General features: G+C 38.4%; 1 protein-coding gene across 7 annotated transcripts in view; it reads right to left on the bottom strand.

Moving 5' to 3' along the window:
• Positions 1-27,364, bottom strand: part of asic1c (acid-sensing (proton-gated) ion channel 1c) — a 326,109-nt gene that overhangs the window by 52,633 nt on the left and 246,112 nt on the right. Inside the window, exons 1-2 of one of the 7 annotated variants that reach the window (XM_035429637.1) lie at positions 4,665-5,128; positions 3,688-4,276 (exon numbers count right to left, since the gene is read on the bottom strand). The exons of 3 other annotated variants lie outside the window; for them this stretch is intronic. In XM_035429637.1, the coding sequence (XP_035285528.1) occupies positions 3,688-4,275 (588 nt within the window). In that variant the 5' untranslated portion in view covers position 4,276; positions 4,665-5,128. Of the gene's footprint in view, positions 1-3,687; positions 5,135-27,364 lie in introns of those variants that run through there. 3 more of the 7 variants (XM_035429635.1, XM_035429633.1, XM_035429636.1) reach the window with 3 other exon arrangements.

The following is a 27,364-nucleotide window of genomic DNA, read 5'->3' on the forward strand; positions in this document are numbered from 1 at the left end:
AAACTTTTATGGCCCTTTCTTATACGCGTTTAACACAAGTCCATGTGGAAATTAATGAAAGTAATTTGCATTTCTCCTGTGACATTTTCAAAGCTCCATCACTGGAATTATCCTAAGTGAAATGTAATGATAGCTATCAGTTATCTCGTCCATTCCCTGGATTACAGTTGGTGCCCTTATAAGATACTATTACTCAGAGAGGATGATTCCCAAGCATGTGAAGTGAATTTCAACTATCTTTGGAAACTTAAAAATGCATCAGATGACAATTAATATTGGAGGGGTGACAATTCAGAGAAAAAAGAGGAAAATCACAAGCAATGAGTGACAATTCAAAAGTTAAGGGGGACTGTTCAGGCCATCAGGATTGCTATAGAAATTTGACAGGCTGAATTTACATTACTACTTCAAAAGGCTAAGATCTTGATGATAATCTTACCAGTAACATTATCTTTTTGCATGTTTTTTTGTGCAGTAGTGGGTGTTGGATGAAATATATCAAACGTTAACAATTTCTTTGCCATTTCTTTTGCAAAAATAAACAAGTAGGCCAAAAATAGTTTAGTAATTGGTTTCAAGATTAACCATGAAAATAGTGACCTAGAACAGTACAACCCTCACTGGTAAAATACTTAATTTTCAAACAGTATATATAGTTAACTTTATGAAAATGATATTAAAAATATGCATAAAATAGTTAAAATGTTGTAGAAAACAAACAAACTTCTCATACAATTATGAAATTGTATTTCATTTTAGTTTTCTTTAAATGAAAGCAGCTACTCACTTATCCCTGTTTATCTCTCTTTATGTGGGGTCTTTGGAATTTATTTTATAATATTGCTAGGCTATGTTTGAGCTGAAAATGTACCTTCACAATGCACAGACATAACAAGACAAATACAGTCACACTTTAATTATATTTTAATTAGGTCCCACAGCACAATGACATTATTATACAAAAAATGCTTGAAAAAATACCTGAGAACATTGTCAGAAGGCTACAACCCTACAACCGAATAACATTCTGGTTTGTTACCTTAACTCACCAAGTTGCTACTATCCAAATTACGCCCAGGTGCAGGTAGCCTCAACAATGCTACGATGTTAAACCTCTGCTGAGATAACAGCTCAGATCTTTCACACGTGCACACATACTGGGATTCTGTAATAATAATAATTTTATACAGATTTACTGATTCACTGCACCACAGGCCAGGGAGGATGTTTACTGCCAGGGTATTTTGGCCAAAAGCTATCACAGAATTCTTGAACAAACATTATATGCAGTAATTTCCCTGCACTGGGAGACAAGTTCTCCAAATGCAGGTTTTTCAGCATTCACAACTGGCCTGTCTTGCCAGCTTCTCCTACGCTACACTGACAAATGCATTACCGACGAGTAGAGCTGGCATATATCACATGATTGAGGGGGTTCTAGCAATTCAGTGAGTATGTTATTTTCCAATACCGTTAATGATGGCATGCATTATAAATGAAATGGTGGCCATATGTTTGCACCTAAATTAATTGATGAAGGTCATTAGTAATTGTTGCTTTTACCTCTGTGAACTGTAATCTTATTTCAAAAGAAAGGAAGAGGAAGTGAAGTTTGTGACCAATAAAAATGAAGATGGTCTGGACTAGGGGCACGGAACCAAAGTTGCTGTATGCACAGACACACGAGGACCATCAGCAGACCTGGAGCTTGATGTTGTATGAGCCTATAGTGACAATGTAATAACATTTTGACAATAATATGATACTTGTTCATTTTGGTATTGTCAGCAGCGAAGAAACAGTTCGTAGATTGTGACAGAATTAATTTGCATTTAAGCAGTGCCTTGCAGATATTAAATACTGATTCATCCACTTTCAAAAAATAAGACTGGCCTCTCATCCTAGCACATAACTGAAAATTTAATCATCTGTGGGCAGTTGAATTTTGTTTAAAGATTTACATAAGATGGCTTTGATAGTTTTGACAACTCCCACTTTCTTTGTGGCAAAAATATATTCAACTCAATATAGCCAATAAAAGCAAAGTCACTATCTTTCTTTTTTGGTCAGCAGTCATCATAGTAGTCTTTCCTCTAAGATTGATGCCATATGAAAGGCAAGCATAGCAAAGCCCATGCTGTACGAGCCAACATGATGAGGATGATAAGAGGGTGAGGAAGAGCAGCAGAAATGATGGAGGAGAGACAAAGACACTTTCTTTGTGGATATATTTCCTTTTGCTTTCACACTGAAAGCAGCGGCACGGAGGACCAACCGTATCCTGAACCTGCTTTTCTTGAAGACATAAATAACCCTGGATTCAATAAAACTGTGAATCCTCTTGAAGAGAAGTGTGATTCAATTAAAAAGCAAGCTCTCCCAGATTAACCTGCTGCCTATTGCAGTAAACTGACCCCATAGATTCCAACAAAATTCCCATGTAATCAAAGGGCTAAAAAAGTTTTGTTTTTTTGCAGTATTTTGGTAGATTGTGCTGTGAAGGTTTTCATTTGACTGCATATTCTCTTAAGATGGATTAGTGATTTTAATTAAATTCAGGGGAATATGTTTTGTCCTTGCTTGGCTTTGTTGTCTACTTCTGCTCTAACAAAGATGTGGAGCTCATTACAGAAATGCTAGACAAGGACAGCAGTCAAGGTGGAATAGTGGCTAAGCAAACAACAGACAATTGAGGCTTCCAGACTAACATTTGCTCAATACTTACACAGAATTTTGAAATCTGACAGCAAACATGGCAGAAGCAGCTGTCAGTTTTTGCTTGATTCTGACAATTAAGGAAACTGCATTTTTTTGTGTTTACTGTATTTATAACCCTATTGAGAAAACACCAAGACCATGCATCTAAACATGCAAGAAAACATAGAAGTGTAAGAGAAATAAATAAATAAATCTGCCAGTTTTCAGGTACCCAGGTGGACAATATGCAATTGCTTCTTATTACTAATCACACAATATATATTAAACACATACTTCAACTCACGCACCCTCTCTACCCAAAATCTCCCAGACATCTCTTTTCAATTATGTACAACACAATTGCCCCGATCAAATTATCTGCATGCGTGCTCTGAAAATTCCTGCCAATATGAGCATCAATTGAATATATCCCATGGTGAGGATAATACTGTAAAATGGTAATTGAACAATATCACAAAGAGAATGGCTCTCCCCTCATGCAAAGGAACCCTGACTCCAATATCTGCTTCCAATACTGCTGCAAATCAGCCAGGAGGAGGCATATGCATTTCAATGAAACGTTCTCCCTCTGTCCAAGAAACCATTTATCTGATACTGTATTTCTGCTGTTAAATCCCCATAATCGCATCTGGACACAGATCTCGAGTTACATTCTGAAATATCCATAACTTATCTTCTTTGTGAATTTGTCCACACCCCCCTTTCTCTTTCACACGCATCATTGCCTCTTTTCCATCTGTTTACTGAAAGCAAAATCTAACTGACAGCCGCATCGCTCACTCACATTGATCATTTGCCTTACACTGTCCCTCTCTCTCCTTCCCCTCCTCCATCTATTCCCCCCAATTTAAGGGTAAGATTCTTGTTAGTGCTGTTCTCTTTCTCCTTCTTTCTCTACTCTCTGACTCTCACTGTATGGACAGAGATGTATTTTTGCAGTTAGATTCCCCCCCCCCCCTCTGTACGTACAGGGGTGAAGTTCTTGTAGGTGCAGTTCTCTCCCTGGAACTTGCACTCGAGCAGCATGTCCTCGAGCTGGTGCCCCAGCCTGTCGATCATCTCTGTCGTGTTGATGTGGAAGTTGGGCGGTGGGGCGTAATGGCCGAACTCCAGCAAGCTGAGCATGCTCTGTCTCCGGCTGTCCCTCAGGATAGCCAGGCTCCTCTCATTGACTGAGTGGTTTTGGTGCAGAAGGTCCAGCCAGTAGCCGCTGTGGTAGAGGTCGGTCTTGGTCAACTGGGAAGCCCGGAACAGGTTCTGGTTGCAGAAGGTGACGGCGGGGAAGGCCATGCTATGGGCCCACACCATGTGGATCTTGGTGAAGGCTGGGTAGGAGAGCAGGTAGTGGAGTCGGTTCCAGGACCAGGTGGAGAGCAGCCCCACGCAGCTGAAGAAGGCGAAGAACCAGAAGATGCGCCGAATCTGGGACCGGTCCCGGGCAAAGATGTACTTCAGCCCATGAAATTTTGTCTTCTTCACAAAAGCCGCTGTGATCTCGCTTGCAGAACGCATGAGAACCTCACTTTCTGAACTCTGGAGAACAGTTCGGTGAGGCATGCTGGGAAGAGAATCTGGGGTTAAGGTTTCTGGAGACTCCTGTGTGGTGGCCATAGTTAATACATCCAGTTCGATTTACAGCTAATCCAATTTGTATCTACAGCCATGCACAGCTACATGATTCCCTTTGAATGGGGGCACCAAGGGAAAAATCCAAGGATACTTAACTCAAAAATACTCACAAATTAAAAAAATACCGAACGAGTCTAATCCTTTTATAAAAGCCAGCTACAAATAATCTGTGTGGGTTGGAAGATCTTTAAGGTGAGGAAAAGAACAATAAGAAAAATTGTATTGCTTAAGAATGTGCTTCTTACTGAAGGAATGAAAATTCATAAATTTTCATTACAGATTCACAAAAATGCTGAGCAAATGATGCAATATCCTACCTCACTTAAAAAAGTAAAAGCATCCTCAAGCGTAAATTCAGTCCCTCTGTTTCCAAGGTATAAAGAATGATGGCTTGTGGATCTGTCCTGGCAGTCAACACAGTTGGAGAATGGACTGCCTACAATGAATCCACAGTCCGCCCCTTAGGCTAATTCAGATAGCCCTCCCCCACTGGCTCTCTCTCTCTTGGAAGATGCGCTAGCCTTTGCTGGTTTGCTTCCGCTGAATGAGACTAGCGGTGGTGATTCCTGCGGAATGCCTTTTGTTCCGAGAGTCGCTTCAGACAGCCTAACTCCTCCCTTCCCTGGCAGCAGGAGGAGATGTTATTCCTCTGCACGTGAACTTGCAACAGGAGCAGAGACGGCTGCTCCTCGCGCGCTCGATCTCCGGTCGCCGGGAGAACACTGAATAGACGTGGAGTGAGACGTTTTTTTTCTCTCCTCTTTTCATGTCAGAATGGTGGGCGGGCGGAGAGGTGGGCAATAAGGAACGGGAGGGAGAGTGGGAGAGCTGATTGCGAGAAATCTAATTTGTGCTGGAATCTCTCTGGAAAGGCTTTGCCTGAGTGCGGGAAAGTGGGCTGAGCTGCGATGCTATCTCAGCTCCAGGAGGTGCGGTTTGGAATATCAAAGTCCTTATACCGAGCTGGGGGGCCCAGGCTGGGCATGGCATGGGTTTGCTTTGAGGTGGGGGTGGGGAGGGGGGCGGGTGGCACTTGGGATTTGTAGGCAGCCAAGCAAAAAGGAATTTTCCACATTTAAACTCTCTGATGCAAAAGCCTGGGACTGAATCAATGGCTCTATTACCCGACCCCAGAAGTCCATTTACTGATTAATGACAAATACTGGTTTGACAATCGACAGAAAATAAATCATCAATGCTTTGAAGCATTACAATTTAGTGCAACACATTGTATGACTGTGGCATGCAGCAATGCTCAAACAGACAAATCGACGGTACTGTTGTTCAAAAAGTGTACGTTTCACTGCTTTTGCGTACATTTCTTTTAAAGATCTAGCAAGGGTGGTAGCTCCTTTGCCATCTCTAGAGTCTAGTTATCACAATATGCTACAGGTACACCATACATCAGAGAGACTGGCAAATCAGGTAAGCTGTTGAATCAACTGCCTGAAGACGGGTAGGTGAAGCGATAGGCTTGGTCTTGTAGCTGCTCATCTGAGCATACAGTGCTTTTCAGTGCCTGTGGGACACCCGCCCCCTTCCCCCGAGTTCCCCCCCCCCCCCCCCTCAGAGTCTGTCAAGCAGGGAAAAGAACCACTAAGAAATCTCAAGAGGCCACGACTGCAGACAGCCCCTGTGGGCTTAATAAGCTTACATCATCAATTCCCTCTGCTGCCAAAATCGAAACACTCCAGCCAAGGTAACGGATACAGTATAGAAGCCAATAGCAGTTTCATCTTTCTCACAGATTCACTCACCAAGATCCTTTGTGCCACAGCACATGCCTTAAATGAGGACTGCTGGGGAATATAAACAAAAAGCATACATAAATATTTTTGATATTTTTCCTGCCTGCAGGATTACATCTTTCTTCACCGTATTTTTTTCCCTTGACAATAGTGGATACACAGCCCCTCAAAACATTTTTCCAATAAAAACACACATCATTTTGTTTACTGGATATATTTATTTTTATTACAGCTTCCTCTCTTAATAAGCCAATGCACAATAAAAATCATATAAATACATAAAGTACAAATCTAAATCCAAAAGACAAAGACAGTATTTTATTGTAACAAATCTGCAAATCCTGCAAAGTAGGAATGATAAAACTTTCATTCATATTTATTACGTCTCCTATAATTCATGTATTTTATGATGTATTTCAAAATCTTGCTGTGGGCTATTCTAATGCATTGCTCTGAATAATGGACAGTCCAGGCATTTTCTTGACAGCCCAACTCTCTTACTGATGGGCAAAGCTGGAGGTACACAGCCAGATAGCTATCATTAAATACATAACAGTCTCAATCTACCTCCCCAAAAATTCAAGCACAGCACAAATCTTAGGGTTCATGTCCCCTCCGTAGGGACAGTTCATAGTTTTTGGTTCAGTTGACATAAAGCAAGAAATGGGAATTTCACCCTTTAATCTGATTCCAGATACAAGCTGTCTGGGGCCCACATCAATAAAATACGGCTTTGCCCAAATTGCTCTGCCTCTTTTGTCTGAATGTAGCCGAGGCACAGGGGTTCTGGACTGTTAAATTGTCCTTTACCTTGTTTGCTTGCTTTGATCTCTCAAGGTGTTCAGAATCCCGCTGAAGTATTATCTTCTGAGACCATGAAGATCTGACCTCTTGGCATCCCAATGTTCCAAATTTGTCAAGCAGCACCACTGCTGCCAGCTCATTTTTGAAAAAACAAGAGTCCATCAGAGCTCTGAGAATTCCTACACCACTCTCTGGCCATCTTCGGCTCAGCAATTCATTACATTTACAACTGACAACAGACAGTTTGGGACTGATCCCCACTGTAGTCTCCTGGCCCACTCTTCAGAAAAAACAAGCCTTAACATTTCATAAACAAGCCTTATATCATTAACTATACAGAAATAATTCAGACCGATTTTAGGTTGGCTTTTTGAATACCGTTAAAATATACCGTAAAAAGGGCCACAAAAATAAATGGATAAATCCATAAAAACCCTGATCTGTTAAATAAAGGACTTACGCAAGACAGTTTGACAAAATGTATCTAACGCTTTATTGGATGTATCCAATTAACCTCTAATTAGGCAGAATTGCCACAAGTATCCTAGAAGTCTTGGAACTTATGCAGAATGGTATTATAAATTATCATAACCAGATTACCATAACCAGATTTGGCAAAAACCAAATTCAGATGGAATCATACAATATTTACTTAAGCAAATCATTGGTCATTTGGCTCAATTCTAAATAGATTGAAATTTAAAATACTAGAATTATATAAAAGACTCAAACAGAGTTATTCCTGCTAAATCGCCATGAGGCCAAGTTGTTGAATATAATAATATCAGACAGAGGGCAGCCACGGCAATGGCATGCCAAATTATCTTTTGATGACCAGTATTGACACATACAATGCATTGGGTATTAACAGATTTACACTGGGATCTGATGACCATTGTGTATAATGCCTGTGATTGCAGGCAGTGGTGCACATTTACAGAGGCTGTGATCACGATGTAGCAAACAAGCAGAGAGAAGGTTTATTAGAGTCTGGAGGCGAGCAAAGACATTTTTGAAAGGCAGCCTGTGGACAGTCAGGGTTGAACGGTTGAAAGCTTGCTGCCTTTGAATGAGATGCCTTTGAACTAAACTGGAAAGGAAGCCACACAGGCTACAGTGGGTGTTGTTCCTTTTCAATTAAAGCAGTTTCTCATCTCCTGGTAACTGCCTCAGCCTAATGAATGCTGACTCCCTTCTTTATTGATTAGACATATGAATTTTCTTACTGGTGTTTCTTTAAATACCTGTCAATGTGTAGGCACATTAGAAAAGGTAATAACGGGCAAAGGCCATTACTTCCAAGCCTTGCCTGCTGTAGGGTTCCCCCGAAATATGAAGGAATTAATTGGATTTCAAATCACTCCTATAAGCAGCTTGTGCCAGGGGTCGATTCATGGACCCGTAATTCTCTAAGGTTGCAGTTAAGGGATTTTCTGCCAGTCAAGCGAGTTGTTATCTCTCTACTGGGAACCCCCTTGAATGTATTTTTTGAAGTTTAAATGAAATTAACCTAATGAGACGCTAAAGGAAGAATAATACGGCTATCAATTAATGAATATTTTCACATGATATTAAATATAGATGCCTCTATACATGCTAAAAAGCTAAATAAAAGTTTAAAACCGACAGTCTCTCTCAAGATTTCAAGATTTTGTTACAAATGACACTATATAGACGCAGTTAATTTATAATATGGTACGTACTTAATTTAACTGTTTAACAGATATTAAATAATGTTATAGTCCTCTTAGTTTAATGCATGCAGTCTCAATCTGTACTGTATGGATATTAATGAGGCTGTACATATATATAGCTCATTTATTCACTGAAAGTCCTTTTTGACAAGTCATATCTTTGCTTTTGAATTATTATTCAATTGAAGCATTTTACTTTCAGGCTTATTTTGATGTTCTGCTTTCGTTAGAACTAATGTTGCGTGCAGTGGACATTTTTCAAAAATTAGGCTTACGCTTGGTTCTCAGCACAAATGTACAACAAAAACATGTTTCAAAATAAACTGGATTTGTGGCATTTCCTGAAAAGATTCATGCCTCTGCTTTCACAGTGAAAAAAGCCAAAAAACTAATTAAACACATCAGTGGTTCTAAATGGCACGGCAAGTGACAGGTGTGACCTTCTGAAGAACTTTCCACACTGTACCATGAAGGCAGGCCACTGATTGAGGGGAGCATGGGTAAATGGCAGTACAGTTGAGCAGCTCCTCGGGTTATTTAAATAAATCATGTTCTGACAACAAAACCAATGGGAAGAAAAGATTTTAACAAATCATCCCACTGCAATCCATTCATCAAAAAATAGCACTCGAGAAATTTTCTGCATTCATGAATGTGTGTTGAGCTAAAATTAAAAGAGTATGTTGGTGGACCTGTGTCTCCACCCACCTTCCCAGCATCCACATGCTTTACAAGAAGTGTGTCTAAGAGCACGCCTATCAGAACCATCTAATCCATAGGGCCTATTTTCCAGTCCTTTTTAGGCACTAAAGGGTCCAAATTGGATGTTAAAAGCATGATTTTAATTGGTGAGTAATAATATGAAAAGTTGAATAACATATGAATCCTGGCCCAAAGGCCAAAGTGATGGAGCACTTAGGACCTTATTCAGACTTTGCAGATAATCACCCATTGAAGGTCATGCGTTTATTCAGACTCGTTTGAAATACACACTTATCTTTGATAATGGGAGGCACTTCCTTCCTTATATACATTGGAAAATGTAAATGTAAGCATATTCCACTCTAAAAAGGCAGTTACAGCACATGTGTGTCAAAGCATTACCACAAGTTGTTACTGTAATGATGAAGAATATTTGAAAAGGATGAAAAAACTCCATGATGAAACCATGGTAAATAACATTTCCTGTGTGTGAGTCTGTATTTGGGACGGTTTTCAATAGGCCATAGGAAACAGTAGCAACTTGCTGTGTTGAAAACACTCCATTTAAATATTGATTTACAGCCCATTATTTTGTCATTAGCCGCGTTTCCACCGCAGGAACTATACCCCGGAACTAGGAACCTTTGGAGGAACTCAGTGCGTTTCCACCGCAGGAACTGGGGTCTAAATTTAGTTCTGGGGGCTTTGTTTTACCCCCCAAAAGGTTCCTGCTCGGGGGGTAGTACTTTCCGAAAGTACAGGAACCTTTTGGGGGGAGCTTGCAGCGCTGAACATTTCTGATTGGTCGAGTACTCGTAGCATTTTTTTTGTGTCTATTTTCAGGCGCCATGTTTAAAAATATGCAGGCGCAAACAGATTTATTTTCATAATAACTTCAAATAAAACTTGTATGTTATGCGGCGCAGTAGCCTACTTTTGGTTATAGCCTGCCAACGTCTTGGAATTATAACGTGTGCTCTTCTGTTCTTTTCTTGCTTTAGTATTCGTTTTATAAAATGCTAAGCATTCGTGCTGGGACAGCATATTACGTACTAAAACATTCAAACGGATTAATTCGGTTGCTGAATATTTTCTTCCGGATTTTCTTTGTTAGCCCGTTGTAATTGACTCAAAACGTTTGATACAGTTATGTGAGGTATGCGGTAGTTCTGCGTAATTCACATTGGTGATACAGTAAAAGCAAACTGGAAATCACCTTCCGCACTTTTTGTCATGGTAAAATAACAGGTTAATTCTAGTAATCGTACCTTTAGCTTTTTCAGACTGCCGTAATTTTACTCTGCCATTCTTCAATTCCACAAAAAGACCAGGAAGACTATGGACTAATTTATGGTGCATGGTTCGCATCTGGAGGGCACACTTCACTGCTCGGCTAGCAGTAACTTCGAAGGAAAACGGTGGCTGTACCACTACTAATTTAAATTTTCACGCAAGTCCGAGTTTTCGTTTTATTCTTGTAATTTTGCGATTAGCCTATATAGAATTGACGATGAGAAAGTAATCAAACAGCAAATTGTTTACAACGTGGGCATGTTTTCTGCTGTTGTTGCCAGTTATATTGGAAATGTGAATGCATTCTGTCGCTTCGGATGTCAAGACATGAAAGCGAATGTTTGCATAAAAACATAATGAATGTGTTTGAGAGGATATATAAAACAGTTACAATCTGACTATTGGTCTGTTATATCCTATTTGTTGCATAACGGTCCAAGTTCAACTACCAACGACAGATTTGCTTGACAACGGTAAAATATGCCCAAACGGCTGCAGAAGAATATTTCAATTCCATGTGATTAAATCGATAAAAATCAATAAATACAAAAGTAACCATATATAGTCATTGTTGGCAACCCGTTGTATATAAGTGGAATAAACCCCTCCGGGCTCATTCCCGGTTATTAGAAAATAATGTAGGCTACTTAGGTGGTAGTATGGGGTTACAGAAGAAATCATATGACAGATGGACCGACGACAATGTCGCTTTTTCATACGTCAGTGGGCTAATTTGCCTAATCTTCGCGGGACTTTAGACCCCGGTGGAAACGCAGACAACCATTGGCTGAAGGAACCTTTTAGTTCCTGGTAAAGTAGTTCCTGGGACTGAAAGTTCCGGGTAATTTTGGTGGAAATGCGGCTATTGTTTGACTAATGTGATGAGAGTGCATTCTGGCTCTCTCAGAAGAAGGCTTGTGTGGGAAAACAAGGGGCATATTGATCATTTAAATAATGATACTGCAAGCCACCTGAGAATCACCCTCCACCCCAGAATCTCTGTTCATTTTAGATTTCGAATGCACAACAGTATCAGAGGAGTTTTAATCTAGAAAACAGAACAACTTTACTAAATCAACTTTACTTCTCAACATAACCACAGTAAATTCTCAGTTACACCAAATATATCATATAAAATATATATAATTATATACCCATGCAAATATGAGATTCCATACAACAAAAACCCCCAACTGAAATATTATGTATTTAATGACAGCCATGTCATATATATCAATTTTTATCAATAATCCAAAAACCTGAAGTGGAGACTGACAAAGAACCAGTGATGAGTCAAACATCAGGAAAATAAATGCAATAAGCAAATAAAAAACAAATAATGTACTCACTGTCAGTAATAACTAGCGAACGAATTGAGTGTAAATCAACAACATTTATGATTATGATTAAGTCATGATTATGGTCTAACAGATTTGTTTTGTACCTGCACCAACAGCAAGTATATTGACTTAAATGTACAAGCAATGCAGCTGACTGAGGCTAAATAATGCAAGCCTAGTTTTAGCGATGAGCTGAGTGAATGCAGTATTTCTCAAGGTAATTCATTATTCATCAACTGGAAGAACATGTGTGTTGTCATTAATTAAACAGATATGAGGTGAAATTTACAAAAGAATATTGTTTAATTAAAAATATGATAATTAATTAATAGCTGATGGAATTATTTCTGAAAATGACAACATATTTAAATTTTTAATTAATAATTTGAAACATATAGCACTTTTTTTTAGCATTCTGCCAAATAACAGTTAACTAGCTGTTATATTATTTGAACTGGTTTCATACTTCTATTTTTTATTTTACATACACAGCAGTGCTCTTTAATATACATATATAAAACATTGGAGCATTTTATGCAGCGTTTTTATAGTTGAGGAAAGCAGGCCACCACAATATTGTTTGATGCATTCATTAGATTTAGGCTTAGAGAATGGATGTGTTCATTCAGATAATGTAAGAGAGCAGTGCAAATTTCAAGCCAATGTAACCATGGTCAGTCTGTCAGACAGGGAAAGTGCGTGTGAGCGTGTGTGGGGGGGTGCAGGTTCTATATCTGTATATATGATTGTAAAACACAGTTTCTCAGTAACATTTGACTGCCAAATAGTGACGCTGATTGTCAGTGTGTGTGCAGATTCTATATCTGTATCTGCAAACACAGTTTCTCAGTGACATTTACATTCGTGTTTTTAAGAGGTTAAATATTTCCAAAGTATAGATTATAGTTCTTATTTTTATGGTTCTGACATCTACATTTTGTCTTTAAGTAATTTGCTCATGAGATTATTATTTTGTTATGATTACAATATATGTTCCTTAGGTTACTAAAAAGCAATAATGTAATGGTTGCCTGCTGACTTAAATTTAGATTTGACTTGAAATTCAGCCTCATGACCAGTGTGCCATAGATATAAATATATAGTTATACATACATAATAAAATAAATAAATCCCAAGCCTATGGAAGCTTTTAATAACTTGTAAGCTGCAAACTTAAAACAATGTATGTAGCACCCCCTGTTTGACCCCCTCAGTATCTGCTACACCACAGAGGGAACACTACAGTGTGGGCCAGCCTTTTATGGTGTCTTTATAATTTTATACATGGATTCAAAAGGTTTCTTTGTGGAGTGACTCTGAAATGTTTGATGCATCGGTTAATTTTCCCCTGTGCTTTGGGGGAAAAGGTTTAGAGCTAGAAGCTCTGTAGTTCACATGTCAGGGAATCATTACATTTTGATTGTGCAGGTTTTATGTGATTATAAATTCCTGCTTCATGGTGCTCTGCGGTTTATTATTTTTGTTCTCATTTTAGATACATGACAATTATTCTGTGAGGGAGTGACCTTACTCTTACTCTCTCAACAAATAGTTTTCAAGTATCTAAAAACTGAGAAACGCCAAAGGCTGGTTTTGATGTTGAAACCATCACTAATAACACTTCATATTATTGTCTATGACATTACGTCAGCATCCACCTGTTTAAGGGGTCGCCATCTCTGCTGTTCCTGAGGGTGATCACAAAAAAGGAGACGTCCTCTTTGGAAAGCCATCATGAAAAATTATTCAAATGAGGCCTCTAATACAGTACCACTGGTATGATTATAAGTCCATTTAAATGAAGGTGGGTGGCTACGAAATGGGAATAGCCTATTTACTGTACACATAAGGCTACTGTCATGTAACTAGCAGTTCTGATCAATACTTGCTTCAAATGATTGAAATTGGTACATTTTGACCTACAAACTTCTAAAACTTCGAAACTAGGTTGCAAATTTTTTTCACATTTCCAAAGGACTGCCATTCCCATTGCATTCATAAGTTAGAAATATACAGAATGTCAAAAGCATGTCAAAAACATTCCACATTAAGAACACTCTTTCCTGTTACAACCTTCCACCTGCCATTTCTCCTCTTAACACCAATGACAGCTGCCATATCTGCAGAGCTAATAATGGGCCCAATCCTAGCACAGTTGTTACCAGCCTTTATATACAACAAATAATGGCTTAAGTCCATATTTTACATTCTCTACTCCTACATGTGTAACTCCTCAAATCGCATATACCTTGACACAAACACGTGAAAATGACTATTTCTGCTTTTTGTAAATACTTCGGTAGGTAACAAATGTAACAATTCTGCAGGATGTAGGAGCTCTGTGGAGCCACAAGACTTGATAAATCTGCCATTAAGATACCTGGTCAGCCACTGTTAGCCACACCTTACCTCTATAACTCTTATGCTTGCGTGAGGCTGATCTCCTCATTAATTTGCAACATTAGTAATCTCATTAAAAATGAACTTGAACTATTTTTTCTCTTTTTGAGAATCTTTCAAAATCTTGTTTTTATTTTTTCTAATAAAACTAATTTCTTTGACCGTCACAGACACTTCTTACTGATTGTGCCATATCATACAATTACTGGAATAATTAGTTCATAGTTAAAAAGATTATTAACTAATGACAAAATGAAATGATGAAATGGTTAAAAACTATTGTTATACTGTGTATAAATTCATATTCTTAAACAGCCAAATAATATCAACATGATCTGCAGCAACTTCCTCTTTATTGTTATTCATTAGGCACTAAAGGATTCCAAACCGTTTCATAAATATTTGAAAATGTCTTTTTCCCTTTCACATTCAAGCACAAGCATTCTTTGAACTTGATAAGAATAGACATCAAACATTTCTTCAAAGAACTTTAAACAAATAAAATGGTTTGTGTATGGAATTAAATCTTTTTGTAATTTTTTAACCTGATTGATGCAGCTTGGAAATGGCATCCATACAACAAATGAATTAAATATTTAAGTCAGAACATGCACCTCATTGGGCAGCTGATTAGATAAAAAGGCAGAATATTTGCTTTATGTCAGCTAGTTCATTCTCCACTGATAGGCCCCAAATTCAGTATGGACCACAGCTAAAAATTCATCCAGATGTTCACTGTATTTTTAACATGGAGTCCACCATTAATAAGATTAGATTTAGGTCTTGCTCTTTCCAAGATGGTGTAGTTGGTGGAGATTGTATTAATGCCATTTTTACACAGGACCAGCATAGTATTTTTCTTGGGAGGGAGTCATGTAATACATTATGATTGACAGTGTCAAGGGGCAGAGTTCTTGTTGTGACCATAAAAAAGCACAGCTGCTTCTTATTCATTTTACTGGTTCTAGTTCCTGGTGCTACATCCCCAAAACAAGCTGCTTACATCACAATGCTGAACATACAGTATTTAACCCTACTGGGAAGTGAAGATTCTGAAATGTGATTGATCGCAGTCAAGTTTTCAAGTATGCTAGGCTAACTTTCCTTAATTTCATAATATAAAAAGTGATTCCTTGGACTATTTGATTTCAGTATTCAAATATTTCTGACTGTATGAATAGATTATCTTTCCATTTACAAGTCCTCTTGTGATATGTTAATAAGAACAAGACTAAATAGTTAATGTCCTGGTAAGACTGAGTTTCATAAAGATTTTTGATTGAATAACTGAAATGTAAAAATCCAATTCACAGTGACATATGGGCTATAGAAGTGTAGATTTGTATCAAGGCTTTGGGAAATCATTCCATTTCAAGGCTTTGTTTTGAGATGTAATTCATAACTGGACTGCAACACTGTCAAATTTTAAATGAATCCCCCAATTTGCTTTGTGACACACACTAATTGGTTAAAAGGGTGCCACTGCAGTAATAAAAAAATCAAACAAAAACATAGGCCTATCATTAAATAACATCATGTCAGATGGACACCAGTGGAAATGCAATAATACCTTCAGCCCTTTGCTTCTCTGTTATTAGGAGTGTGAGTCACTATTGACTACCAGACTATTAAATAGATAAGAAAGCCCAAATGTCTACTGTAAGGAAACTGACTAAAAGACAATAAAAGACTTCTTAAAGGATGGCATGTGTTATTAAAAATTAAACTTAGATGTTTCGGTCAGAGCCCTTCTCAGCCATACATTTTTCTTTTCTTCATTTTTTCACAGAAAGGCCCAGTGACCTGCTGCGTACCCTCTGACTGCAGGGCATGCAACAGATGAATTCAGCTAGATGAAGATGAAGATACTTTGCACTAAGAACCCTTTCACTCACTGATTCTTAAGGCTGCTTAAGAGCAAAGGGATTACAAGAGTAAACATAACGAAGCGAAGAGTGAACATAACGCTGAAAATCATGCACACACACACACCCCACACACACACACACACACACACACACACACACACACACACATATATATATATATATATATATATACTGTATACCGTATATGTAGATATATAAGGTTTTCATAATTATGTTTACATTTTACCCAGTCTTGGTAAACAATATCAATATTGTCCCAACATTGTATATTCAATATAGCATATACAGTATACCCAAAAAACACTGTTTATCAAACCCTTCAAAAGAATAAAAAAATACTTAGGGATACAATGCAAAGCTAAGCAAAGCTTGGATTAACACATAAAGCTTGCTGTGCATTCCCTTGAGAAAGAGTTTACACGAAACATCAGAGCCCGACACACTAGTCCATCAATAATCCATATACCACAAATATGATTATATAACATATAGTTAAAATATTTCCCCTATACATTGGAAGAAATTTATCAAAATGGATGAATACATTGAAGATCATGGTATCCATACCAATGGGTGAGAATGACTTTTCCTTATTGTCTGACCTACATCTTTGTGAAGATGGATCTTCAGTTACTTTGTTTTATCACTCTATTTACCATTCTCGGGTCCTTTTTTCAAGGATGGTGGTGTCACTGCACAGTCTTGTATGCCCACGAAAGCATAGCAGAGACAAACCTAGACAAACCTAATGAGTCAAAAAAAGATTCAAACCCTCTCCTATTTTCATGTTGTTTCGGTCAAGACTGTATGGAGTGTAATGTGACTATGTTTAAAGCATCATTTTTTGATTTAACGGACTCATTTTCTTCTCTTATAATACCCTCTCACATTGGGTTAATATCTTTCATTGACCAGAGATAAAAAAAATAGTAAAAGGTTTTTTTGTAATTATTCTTATGGGAGGTACATGTTATGTGGAAATTAGGGTGATGAGGCAATGCAATACTATTTACTGAGAATGGATTAAATGCACAAACATTTTAGAAAGCACACAAATTCCTGTGTTGTTTCATAGCACCCACACTCATGTATGAAAGAGATCTTATTTATACAGTTTTATGTTGATTAATTTGATTTATTCATTACAGACAGCTGACAGGTCAGGTGCATTTAAAAAAAAAAAATGTCTTAAAAAAAAAAAACCATTGCTCTCCATTTTCTGTTTATCTCCAGAACATACATCAACAACCATTCCTTTAATGTCTGTTTTTCTGTTTTTTCATTTGCTCCACAAAAACACTTTGTTTGGGTGAGAAAACCTCACACAAACACTTTCATTAATTTCATACTTAAGCAGCAATGCCTAAATTATTAACTTTTACTCATTAACTGCTCTCAGGCTCCTATTAACTTCACGCCTCCATTTCCTCTTGAAAAATGTAAGCGCTATCCTTGAAAACACATTTCCTCTGCTTGTATAGTTACTGAGGAATGGGAAGGCTAGAAGCAGTGTCTTAAATTATTAATCTGGATTAAACACACTTTTAATCACATCTTGAATATTATTCTTTAAAATCAAGACTCATTTGCAGTGCACAAAGGGCGTGCTTGGGTACTTCTCAGTAGAAGCTGTGAACTCATGGACCCAGAAAATTTCAGCATGAATGTACCTTCCTGTGACTGGATTCTTCAATAAGGTAAGCAAACACCAGAAGTCAAAGATCTGGGTGTATGGGTGTTTTTGATGTTGGGTTTGTTGTAAACCTGTCAAACATTTATATTTTTTTCAATATAAACAAGATTACTAATATCACACAAAAACTGTTCTGCCTTTTTTGCATTACATATAAAGTTGTAATTATTCCACTGATGCTGTTTGACACTGTTTGACTTCTTGTACTGGTAGTGCCCTTGAACAAATAAAACAGATCATATTGGAAAATGTATATCTTATACCTTATTATTAACACATAAAATGCTATACTGTATTTATTACATGGCCAGAAGTATGTGAACACCTGACATTCAACATCTCCTCCAAAATTATCTCCATTAACATGAATTTGGTCCACCCTTTACTGCTATAGCAACCTCCACTCTTCTGGGAAGGCTTTATACTAGATGGAGCATTACTGCAGGGATTTTCTTCCATTCAGTCAGAAGAGCATTAGTGAAGTTCAGCAGTAATTGGGTGATTAGGCCTGGCTCGCAGTTGGCTTTCCAACTGATCATAAAGGTGTTGTATGGGGTTGAGGTCAGGGCTCTGTGCAGGCCAGTCAAATTCTTCCGCTGTGTGCCTGGCGGCATTGTCATGCTGAAACAGGAAAGGGCCATCCCCAAATTATTGAGGAAGCACAGCATCGTCTAGAATGTGATTGTATGCTGTCACATTGCGATTTTCCTACACTGGAACTAAGGACCTTATCTCAAACAATGAAAAACAGCCCCAGGCTAAGGGGTGTCCAGATAATTGTGGTCATATAGTGTATATATTCAACAATAAACTATATGTATGACTTAAAAATAATGTATGTTTTGCAATATCAGCTGTGTAAGCTGTTTGAATACATCTTCATTGATTCCTGATCATTGTTAGAACCAGACATTAATTATAAGCACCAAATAATATATGTGCAAGTGAAAATTCAACTGGAAATCAAACGATTTCTCCACCATCTAGGTTAATTGCGCATACTACCTTCTTGAAATGTATTTTTTTTACATAATAGTTTTCTTTACAAGCTAAGCCGTTCTTAATTGACAGGCAGCAGTGTATTTCCTATCTGTTTTCAGACAGGTCCTCAACAAACTATGGCCTGTTCATCAAGGAGAACATTTATTTGAACTTCTCCACAGCTTCCAACAACTACACAAAACATTAAGCTCTTCTGCAGAGTCTTTCCAATTTTCCCGGTTTATGTCGGTCACAGGCTGTCAAAGCCATGACAACTCCCATGAAAAAGGGATGAAAAACAAAACACAGTCTACTGCCCACAAGACTTCCCGTGGAGGTCTGAACAAAAGGAGAGCTTTGTGCTCTGGAAAAACAAGACTCAAACAAGACAGATAGGCTCCGGATTGAATGAGGCAGAGGGTGCTGTGCGGAGGATATGGGGGTGCAGTAAGACTTCCTGAAGTACGCCCACCTTGGCAATCCCTACTGTGCCCGATGTCTCACCCAATAATAGCTCCAATTATGATTCTCCTCTATATAAAATTAAGGACTTAAATTGTAAGCATGGGTTACCAGCACATCACTACGGAGGTTCTGAAGACGTGTGGTTTTTATGGACATTTTGACACTAGGATGTAGTATCTGCTTCTTATCGCGGAGGCTGGGAATCATCTGACAGCCCGTCCTGACACCACAGCAGTCTCAAGTCTTCCAGAGCAATTATAAATGTCTGGGCTGATATTGCTCTCAGGCCTGTTATTAAATCTGTATTACAACTTCTGTGTTGACATGGTCTGTCTTCTTCCAAGCTTCTTTTAAATCACCCTTCGTATATTCCCCCGATAAATGGTTCATGCAATTAGCCCGAACTCAGTCAAAAGGGAGTGAGTGAGAGAGTGATGAGAAAAGAACAAAAAAGAACAACATGTAAGTTGAGGACACACATATTGGATGAGCCAGGATACTACTGGTAGAAAAATGAACGAGGGCCCTTCAGTCTGTAAACAACAGAAGCTTATTTACAATGAGGATACTTGGTGATTTATTTATTTTTTACTTCGGAGTTTAAGTCTCTGATGGTCAACTGTCCCGTTCGTGCCCAAGCTCTGCAGAAGAGAACCACTGGAGACAAAACCCAGGTGCCTTGCTATTGTAAATATGCACATGAAAGGGCTTCGGTACAAGAGTGTGGTCATTGCATGAGGGTGGGGGTTAGGGGAAGGGCAGTTGGGTGGGTGTAGAACACTATGACATTTGTTGCCTTGAGAAAAGCATAAACTTTGCAATGCCTTGGATGAGATCAGCTACCTATGGTAATCCAATAAAAATGGAGGAGTCAATCATTTTGTTTCATTGATTAATTAATTAAGCCATTTTGCTTGTTATCCATTGCATTACCAGGTTGAAAGGACGTTTAATTTGAGGCATAGTTTGAGGTTTAATAAATGTCATTTAAGGCCGCACACAATGGAATGCGGTTGCCTTACTGAAGGAGATGTTTACTGAGTTGTACTGATTTACTGATTCTGGCTGATGTATGCCTCGTGTAAGATTAGGTCTTTGTTTACTGCTGCATTATTTATTAATAGAGCCCTGAGCTTTTCACAGCCTTGTTTCCTGGCACACCTGCTGTATTTGGATTAACAGGTATTAATTAAGTGCATGAATAGTAAGACTGGCAATGATTCCATTTATGTGATACTCCTTGATAGGGATACAGAGAACTGGTCACACCCAGGTTTCTAGTGGAGATGGAAATTAATTTAATTAACTTTTGATAAATAGAAGATATATATGTATATATATATATATATATATATATGTAGTGCTGCTCATAAGTATTTCAACAGTGAAACAAGTTTTATGGTTTTGGCTCTGTACTCCAGCACAGCTTTCCAAATAATTAACCTTGGTGTTCTCCTAACAACAAAAATAGCTGACATCCCAACTTGAAATTGGTCTTTTCAAAAAAATGTTTTATATTGTTCGTTCACAGAATGGAATACCAAATAAGTAAACTGTACAACATAGTACAACATAGTTTATCTTTGTAGTCTGTGATGGGCTTTGAGGGTGAATAATAATGGATTTGCAATCAAAGGACAGCATAGATGTTTCTAGGGACAGTTTCTGCATTGAAAAGCCTGTCTCTTGTGTTTCCGACTTATCAGCAAATCTCATGGAGCTGGAAGATCTCAGATAATACAGAAACATTATTTCAGCAAAATCTTGACCCTGGGGATACCCATTCAAATTATTGCAATTTTGTGTAGAACAATTAATTGGGATGATGATGATGATGATGGTCATGAAGATGATGAAGAATAATTATAATCCTTTTGTTGTTTTTTGTTTACATTCCTGTTCACAGCAACAACAACAACAATAATAATAATAATAATAATAATAATAATAATGTTTTGTTGCTGTGAACAAAAGCAACTGAATACCACAACAAAAATGCATTCAGTCATCCGTTCATTTTCTAAACGGCTTACTCCTGGTCAGGTTCGCAGTGGGGTTGGATCCTAACCCAGCAGACATTGGGTGAAAGGTAGGAATACACCCTGGACAGGTCAACAGCAAATATGCTAAATAAAAATGGCAAAGTACAACCTCAGGAAGAATTCAGAACAGTGATCTAAAGTTGACAGTGAGGAGAGAAAAGAAAAAAAGCTCATTAAACACTTGAAGAGAATACATCCCTTTCTTAATCAACTGAAATACTGAAAGTACAACTGAAAACAAACTGTTGATTTTGCTCAATAACTGCATGATGCCTATTTACACTTTGAAATTACAGTACACAACCTTAATCTTGCCTCAACATTAACACTAACCATTTTCCCAAACATAATGATAACCCTAGCCTAACCATATTGTGAACCCTAAAACCTCATCTTGACATGATTGTAAAGTGGCTAAAAATAATTAAAACAACCATAAATCTTGTTGAAAGCTTATTGAAACTCAATCCCATCCAAAACCCAGTGGGGTCAAAATCCAACATCGTACTTTTGCCTGATTGCATAAATTATGCACCCATATGTGAACAGATTTGCACACAGGTAAGTACACAGGTAAATATCTTATGAAATATTTTCATTGATAGTGGATAGCTACATCTAATTTAAAATAATTATAAAAAACTGTGTTGTAGTTTATTTTGCTTCACATCTGTCTCATTGAGTGTGGGGTGTATGCTTACACACATGGTACGCCAAAACAAACATTTTCTTAGGGTTTTGAGTTCTTAAAGGACCACCATAAATGTCTTTCAGTTTTGAGGGCAGTGCAGTTATCTTGGGTTAGTGCGGTACAGTTTGGAATGCATAGACCATTAGGCATCAAGCAGGGCCATTAATTGTATGCCATGATTACAATGCCCTAAGACTTAAGAGTTTTTTAAAGGCACTCTGCAAAATAACTTTCTGACTCCCAAGACATCCACAACACCAATTTCCTTCCTGGTAAAAAGAAATAAGCATGAAATAAAAATGTGGGTTATCTCCCAGAATAATTAGCATTGTGGAAAAGAGTGACTATTGCTTCTGAAATGAGCCTACTCTTGCTTTTTGGTTACCATGGTAAAACTATCATAAGCTTTGTACTGCCTTGCTTTTCTATTAATCGGTATTATTTTGAGACAAAAATAGGCAGGATTAAGTATGAATAAGAAAATTGAGTCCAATAGATCAAGTACCCCAGAGGGTCTATCACCAAGACTTTTAAATGGTTGGCAAAGTATATCCAACTAAGCCTAGTTTTATATTGTCTGTGCAGGAGTCACGTTTCCCAAACAAAAGTACTCAAGAATTTACAAGTGTTTGTGTGTTGGGCAAGAGCGTGTGTGTGTGTGTGTGTGTGTGTGAGAGAGAGAGAGAGAGAGAGAGATACGATACAGAGACCAAAGATACAGCAAAACTCTGTTCAGACATGTAAAACCTATATCCTCACAGAACACCTCCAAGCTGAAGTGTTAAAAAATCATTCACAGAACACAGAAAACCCATACCGTTTTACTGCAAATGAACTTCAGCAGCTGACTGCACAGTCTGAAACATGCAGACAGACAAACACGCGCCCACACAATCTCAATAACCTCCTGTCTCATGTCCAATGCATCACCGAGCGTATCGACATTAACAAACAGCTGCCATCTTAGACATAATTCAATACTGAAGAGCACAGGATGTCAGGACAGAGTATGGATTATCCCTGAAGCGGTGTGCTTGAAGCACTTCTGACAGTTGCTCCGATCTGTCTGCCCTTCAATGCATGTGCCGTTGCCCTCTGCCTTGTTAAGGGTGACACCTTGTGGCGTGTTTGCACCTTACAGCAGAGCACAAGTGACGCCAACTCTCCTCTAGATGGCTGTTGGGTAATGTTATCTGACGGGATAGATTACACCCAAGGCTCTTCAGTGAAAACTTATATCATCTGCTTAAAAAACCTGGCTCAATTTGTTTATGCATTTATTTTGTTGAAATGGTAAATTTTGTCAGCATGTTCGCCTCCATTTTATCATTTAAAAAAATTATCCTTAACACAATGGGCCACAGTGAAAAACAGCAAACAAGGGGGAAGATCACTTCCATTATTGAGTTATCAGTAACTTGCACCAGGTGGGATGTATGAAGTGTCATAGTCCTTGCATTTTAGACACTTTTACTGTACGCATCATACAGGTAATATTCACCTGGGCAGATGAGGGAATAAAAGTATAAACAGAGAAGAGGCTGCCATCACAGGTGTGGCCATCATCCATAAATTAACCAAATAACATTCAAGCATACATTCTAGACAGGCCTGGTTGCTCATAATTATGGCTAGCATTGCTTCAAGTGGAGACCTCAGTGACTTTGAGAGGGGGGTGATTTCTGGAGCACATTTGGCAGGAGCTTCATTAAACAAGGCCACTCAAATTGGTGATGTTTTATGAGCAATGGTGATGTCAGCATGGAACTTCCGAGAAAGGATATCATCAGCAAAGGGAAAAGGTGTATGTGGCAGGCTTGTGATGCCAGTGAGTTCACTTCAATCGAAAGGCTCAACACACATGCAACTCCAGGTCTGCAAATTTCAAATTTGGGGTGAGAAGAGCCAGGCAGTGGTAGGCCAATGTCCCATTGAGTGATTCTACATTGATGGTTCATTCTGTTAGTTCACTTCCTTTCCGGACCATGTGTGCTGTTTCACCAGTTTGAGTTTTTCCAGCCTCTTTGGTTCTTCTACATTTATATAGTTAAATGCTGATATTTTTTGGGAGGATTTTACAACCATTCATAATCTCTTTTACCAATGCTATCAATGGTCATGTAATGGTCTACTGCCAGTTGGTATGCACATTGCTCACTGTTAACTGACATGGGCCAGTTCATACATTTATGCTCTTTTAGACAGGAGCTGACATTATATTTATGCTATATTGTAGCCTAATTGACAGAATTTTAATTGTGCTCTGCTGTGGCCTTTCTGACACTGAACTACTTCTCATACATACAGTAGGGAGAAAGTAAACCTGACAGGAATAATGCACATGTGCGACTGTTAAAACGCCTCACTTGTCAGACTCAGCGTATGGTCTCCAACATTCTGTCCTGTTATTATTATTTCTTTTTTTAGAAATGTCAAAATGGACAGCTCCCAGTAGCCAAGAATTTGAGCACTAATTATGCTCCAGTGGGAAATGCAAGGTTTGTCAGTTCTCCATCCTTAGACCCACTCACTAATTACATGAAAGAAGGATGTTGTTGAATTACTGATAATTGGATGGCTTAATGAATGATAGGGCACGTACATCAATGAACTTGTTTGAGCCAAACACATTGATTCTTTTGCTAGTCGGGGGATGGTATCAAAACAATACACATTCTGCGCAACACATTGGCTCATTTCAGGACCACTGCACCTCCTTGTGGACTCAGAGGTCCTTTAAGCTCCATTGATTATATTCCACGCAAATAAATGTCAAATGGAAATCCAATCAAAACCTTGGCCAACCCAGTTTGTTCGTTACAAAATACTGAAACTGCATGATGGGATCACAGCTTACCTGATCTCTTAACAATAATTTATCTTTCTTGATCTTGGTAGTACAAAACCATCAGGAGATTTGTGATCAAAATAGTCATCACCACCTGCTCTGTATTCCCCAAGCATAAACAGCCAAGTGCAGATGCACCCTACATCAATAAATAAGAGAGCCTATGTTCTCTAGATGGTGCTTCTCTTTCCCTGACCCTGCTGTAGGCCACTTCTATCTGAGAAAACATAAGTGCTCTGTTGCTCAAGGATTCAGCACGCAGACCACACCATAAACCAACTTGCGGTCACACTTTGCTGGACCCAATTTTTTTTTAAATGCCTCTTCTCCTCCATTACCGGGGTTCAGCAGTCCACAGCATCAGCCTGGTTTCTGCGTTTCGGGTCATGGTTTTGCGTTTGCCCTCCTGAATTCAAAATAAACTTCTGTGCTACTCCGGCTCAGCTGAAAGTTTTATTGAAGAAACAAGGAAAAAAAGACAAACAAAAACAAACTCTAGACTCTTCAAGATCAGCCCCTCCTAAATTTTGTTTTAGTTGCTTTACAAACAGTGTAACTTGCTCTTAGCCAGCTAATCAACTGTGAGTTTAGTTGACAAGGAGAGGGTATGGTACGAGATGAGCATTCCACATCAGTATGAAAATAATGTCTTCAAAATATGAACCTAATTAGTTTTACTGTTATCTGCTGTGTTACAATTATTCCTGATTCAATGCTGTCTTTCATAGATGTTTTTTCATTGTGTTCCAATGGTAGGGGCTTGTACTCATTTATTTTATTATATCAGTCCATCACACCTTCATTATTTTGGTCTGAACAGTGCAGTGATTGGTTGGACTTCCTCAAGTTTGCTGGGCTGCTGTGGTACTGCCTGAAACAAGTTCTATTCTTTGTTCAACATCACTGTCAGGTCACCACAACCTGAACACCACACTGCTGTCAAAATCACCCCAGTCAGATCATTGCTGTCAGATAAGTGCAATCAGAACACTGTGCCAGATAATTACCATTAGAACACTAATGTTAGACGATCACCACCAGAGCACTGCTGTCTGATCATTATGATCAGAGCACTGTTGTCAGACAATAACACTGCTTTCAGGTAACAGAACTTGGCAGTCAGGTTATTACTATTGGAACAAGGCACACAGTAAAGATTCTGTCGGACATTTTCTATAGGTTTGCACCACTGCCCTTCTAATACACTAGCATGCTGCATAAATTATACATAGCAAGGACTCAGTCCACCAATTGTAATGGATTTATCCTTTGTGGAAACAAGAATTGTAACCACAAGCCATGATAAAATTAGAAAGCCAATACACAGCATACATTCTCTTTTGATAAGAGAATGGCTCCCTCGATAGCAAATGTAGTAACAACATTTTACCACTAGAGGATGACAGCGCCAGCGTAGCATGTTTAAGCATATGTTGGGACAGTGCTTGAAGGTTTGAAGTTTGGGGGTTAGCTCTAGTTATACTGATGTGATACTAGTGCTACATGGATTTTCACTTTACACAGCTTTCACAGAAAAGGTGTCTCAGTACTTCATAGTTAAAAACCATTTATAAAGCAGCTTGTCTTCGATTATCTTCAACGGAGCAAGCTTCATTCTATCCCAGAATTTAATGAACGAGGGCTGACATTAAGAAATCTTAAGGACAAATTTTACAGTGTACTTTTGCTTTTGTTACTGCACAAATAAAGGCAGATGTCAACACACCATGGAATAGTGAGGAATTCTTGCAAAGTTGCTTCAGATATTTTCCTTGATTCTGGATGACTGAAGATCAAGGCCATTTCATGAAGAGATTATGCAGTTACTGCATATGTAGTCATGATATTCATGTTGACATAAACCATTAGTTTGCATGCTTCCATAATGTGACATCATTGCCATATATGGAATTTAAGACTTTTGAAGAGTTCAAAAGAGTCAAAAATCCAACGAGCATTTTAAGCTGTAAAATGCATTCAGTTTAACCATGAATCACACTTGTACAGGAAATGCACAGAAGTGGACAAAAATGTTGTTCCTGCATTTTTACTGTCAGAAGCCTTTCTACTGTGTCCTTTTCACTGACAGATACCGCTGAGGGAATCTCAGCTTACTTGAAAGTCGACATACAATCTGAGGAAAGGGCAGAAATTGTCCTCTCTCTTGGCAGAAAAGGGCAAAAATAGATCCAAGAGAACATTAGCGGAAACATAAAACTATTGATCACCATCAGAGGTAACTCAAGATCAGAGGTCACTACAACTTCGGTAGCAAGGACGGCTGACTTTTGATTTTCATTTTTATTTCCTCTTTCCTTTTCTGCTCCTTCAAATGGCAAAGAGCACCCTCAAGACACGCAGTTATGTAGTTATCGCGGAAGCAGTGGCTGACTCTCCCAACCTCATGTAACTGCTAATCTCTCATAA

Source organism: Anguilla anguilla, chromosome 8 (genome assembly GCF_013347855.1).
Source record: "Anguilla anguilla isolate fAngAng1 chromosome 8, fAngAng1.pri, whole genome shotgun sequence".
NCBI classification, from domain to species: Eukaryota; Metazoa; Chordata; class Actinopteri; order Anguilliformes; family Anguillidae; genus Anguilla; species Anguilla anguilla.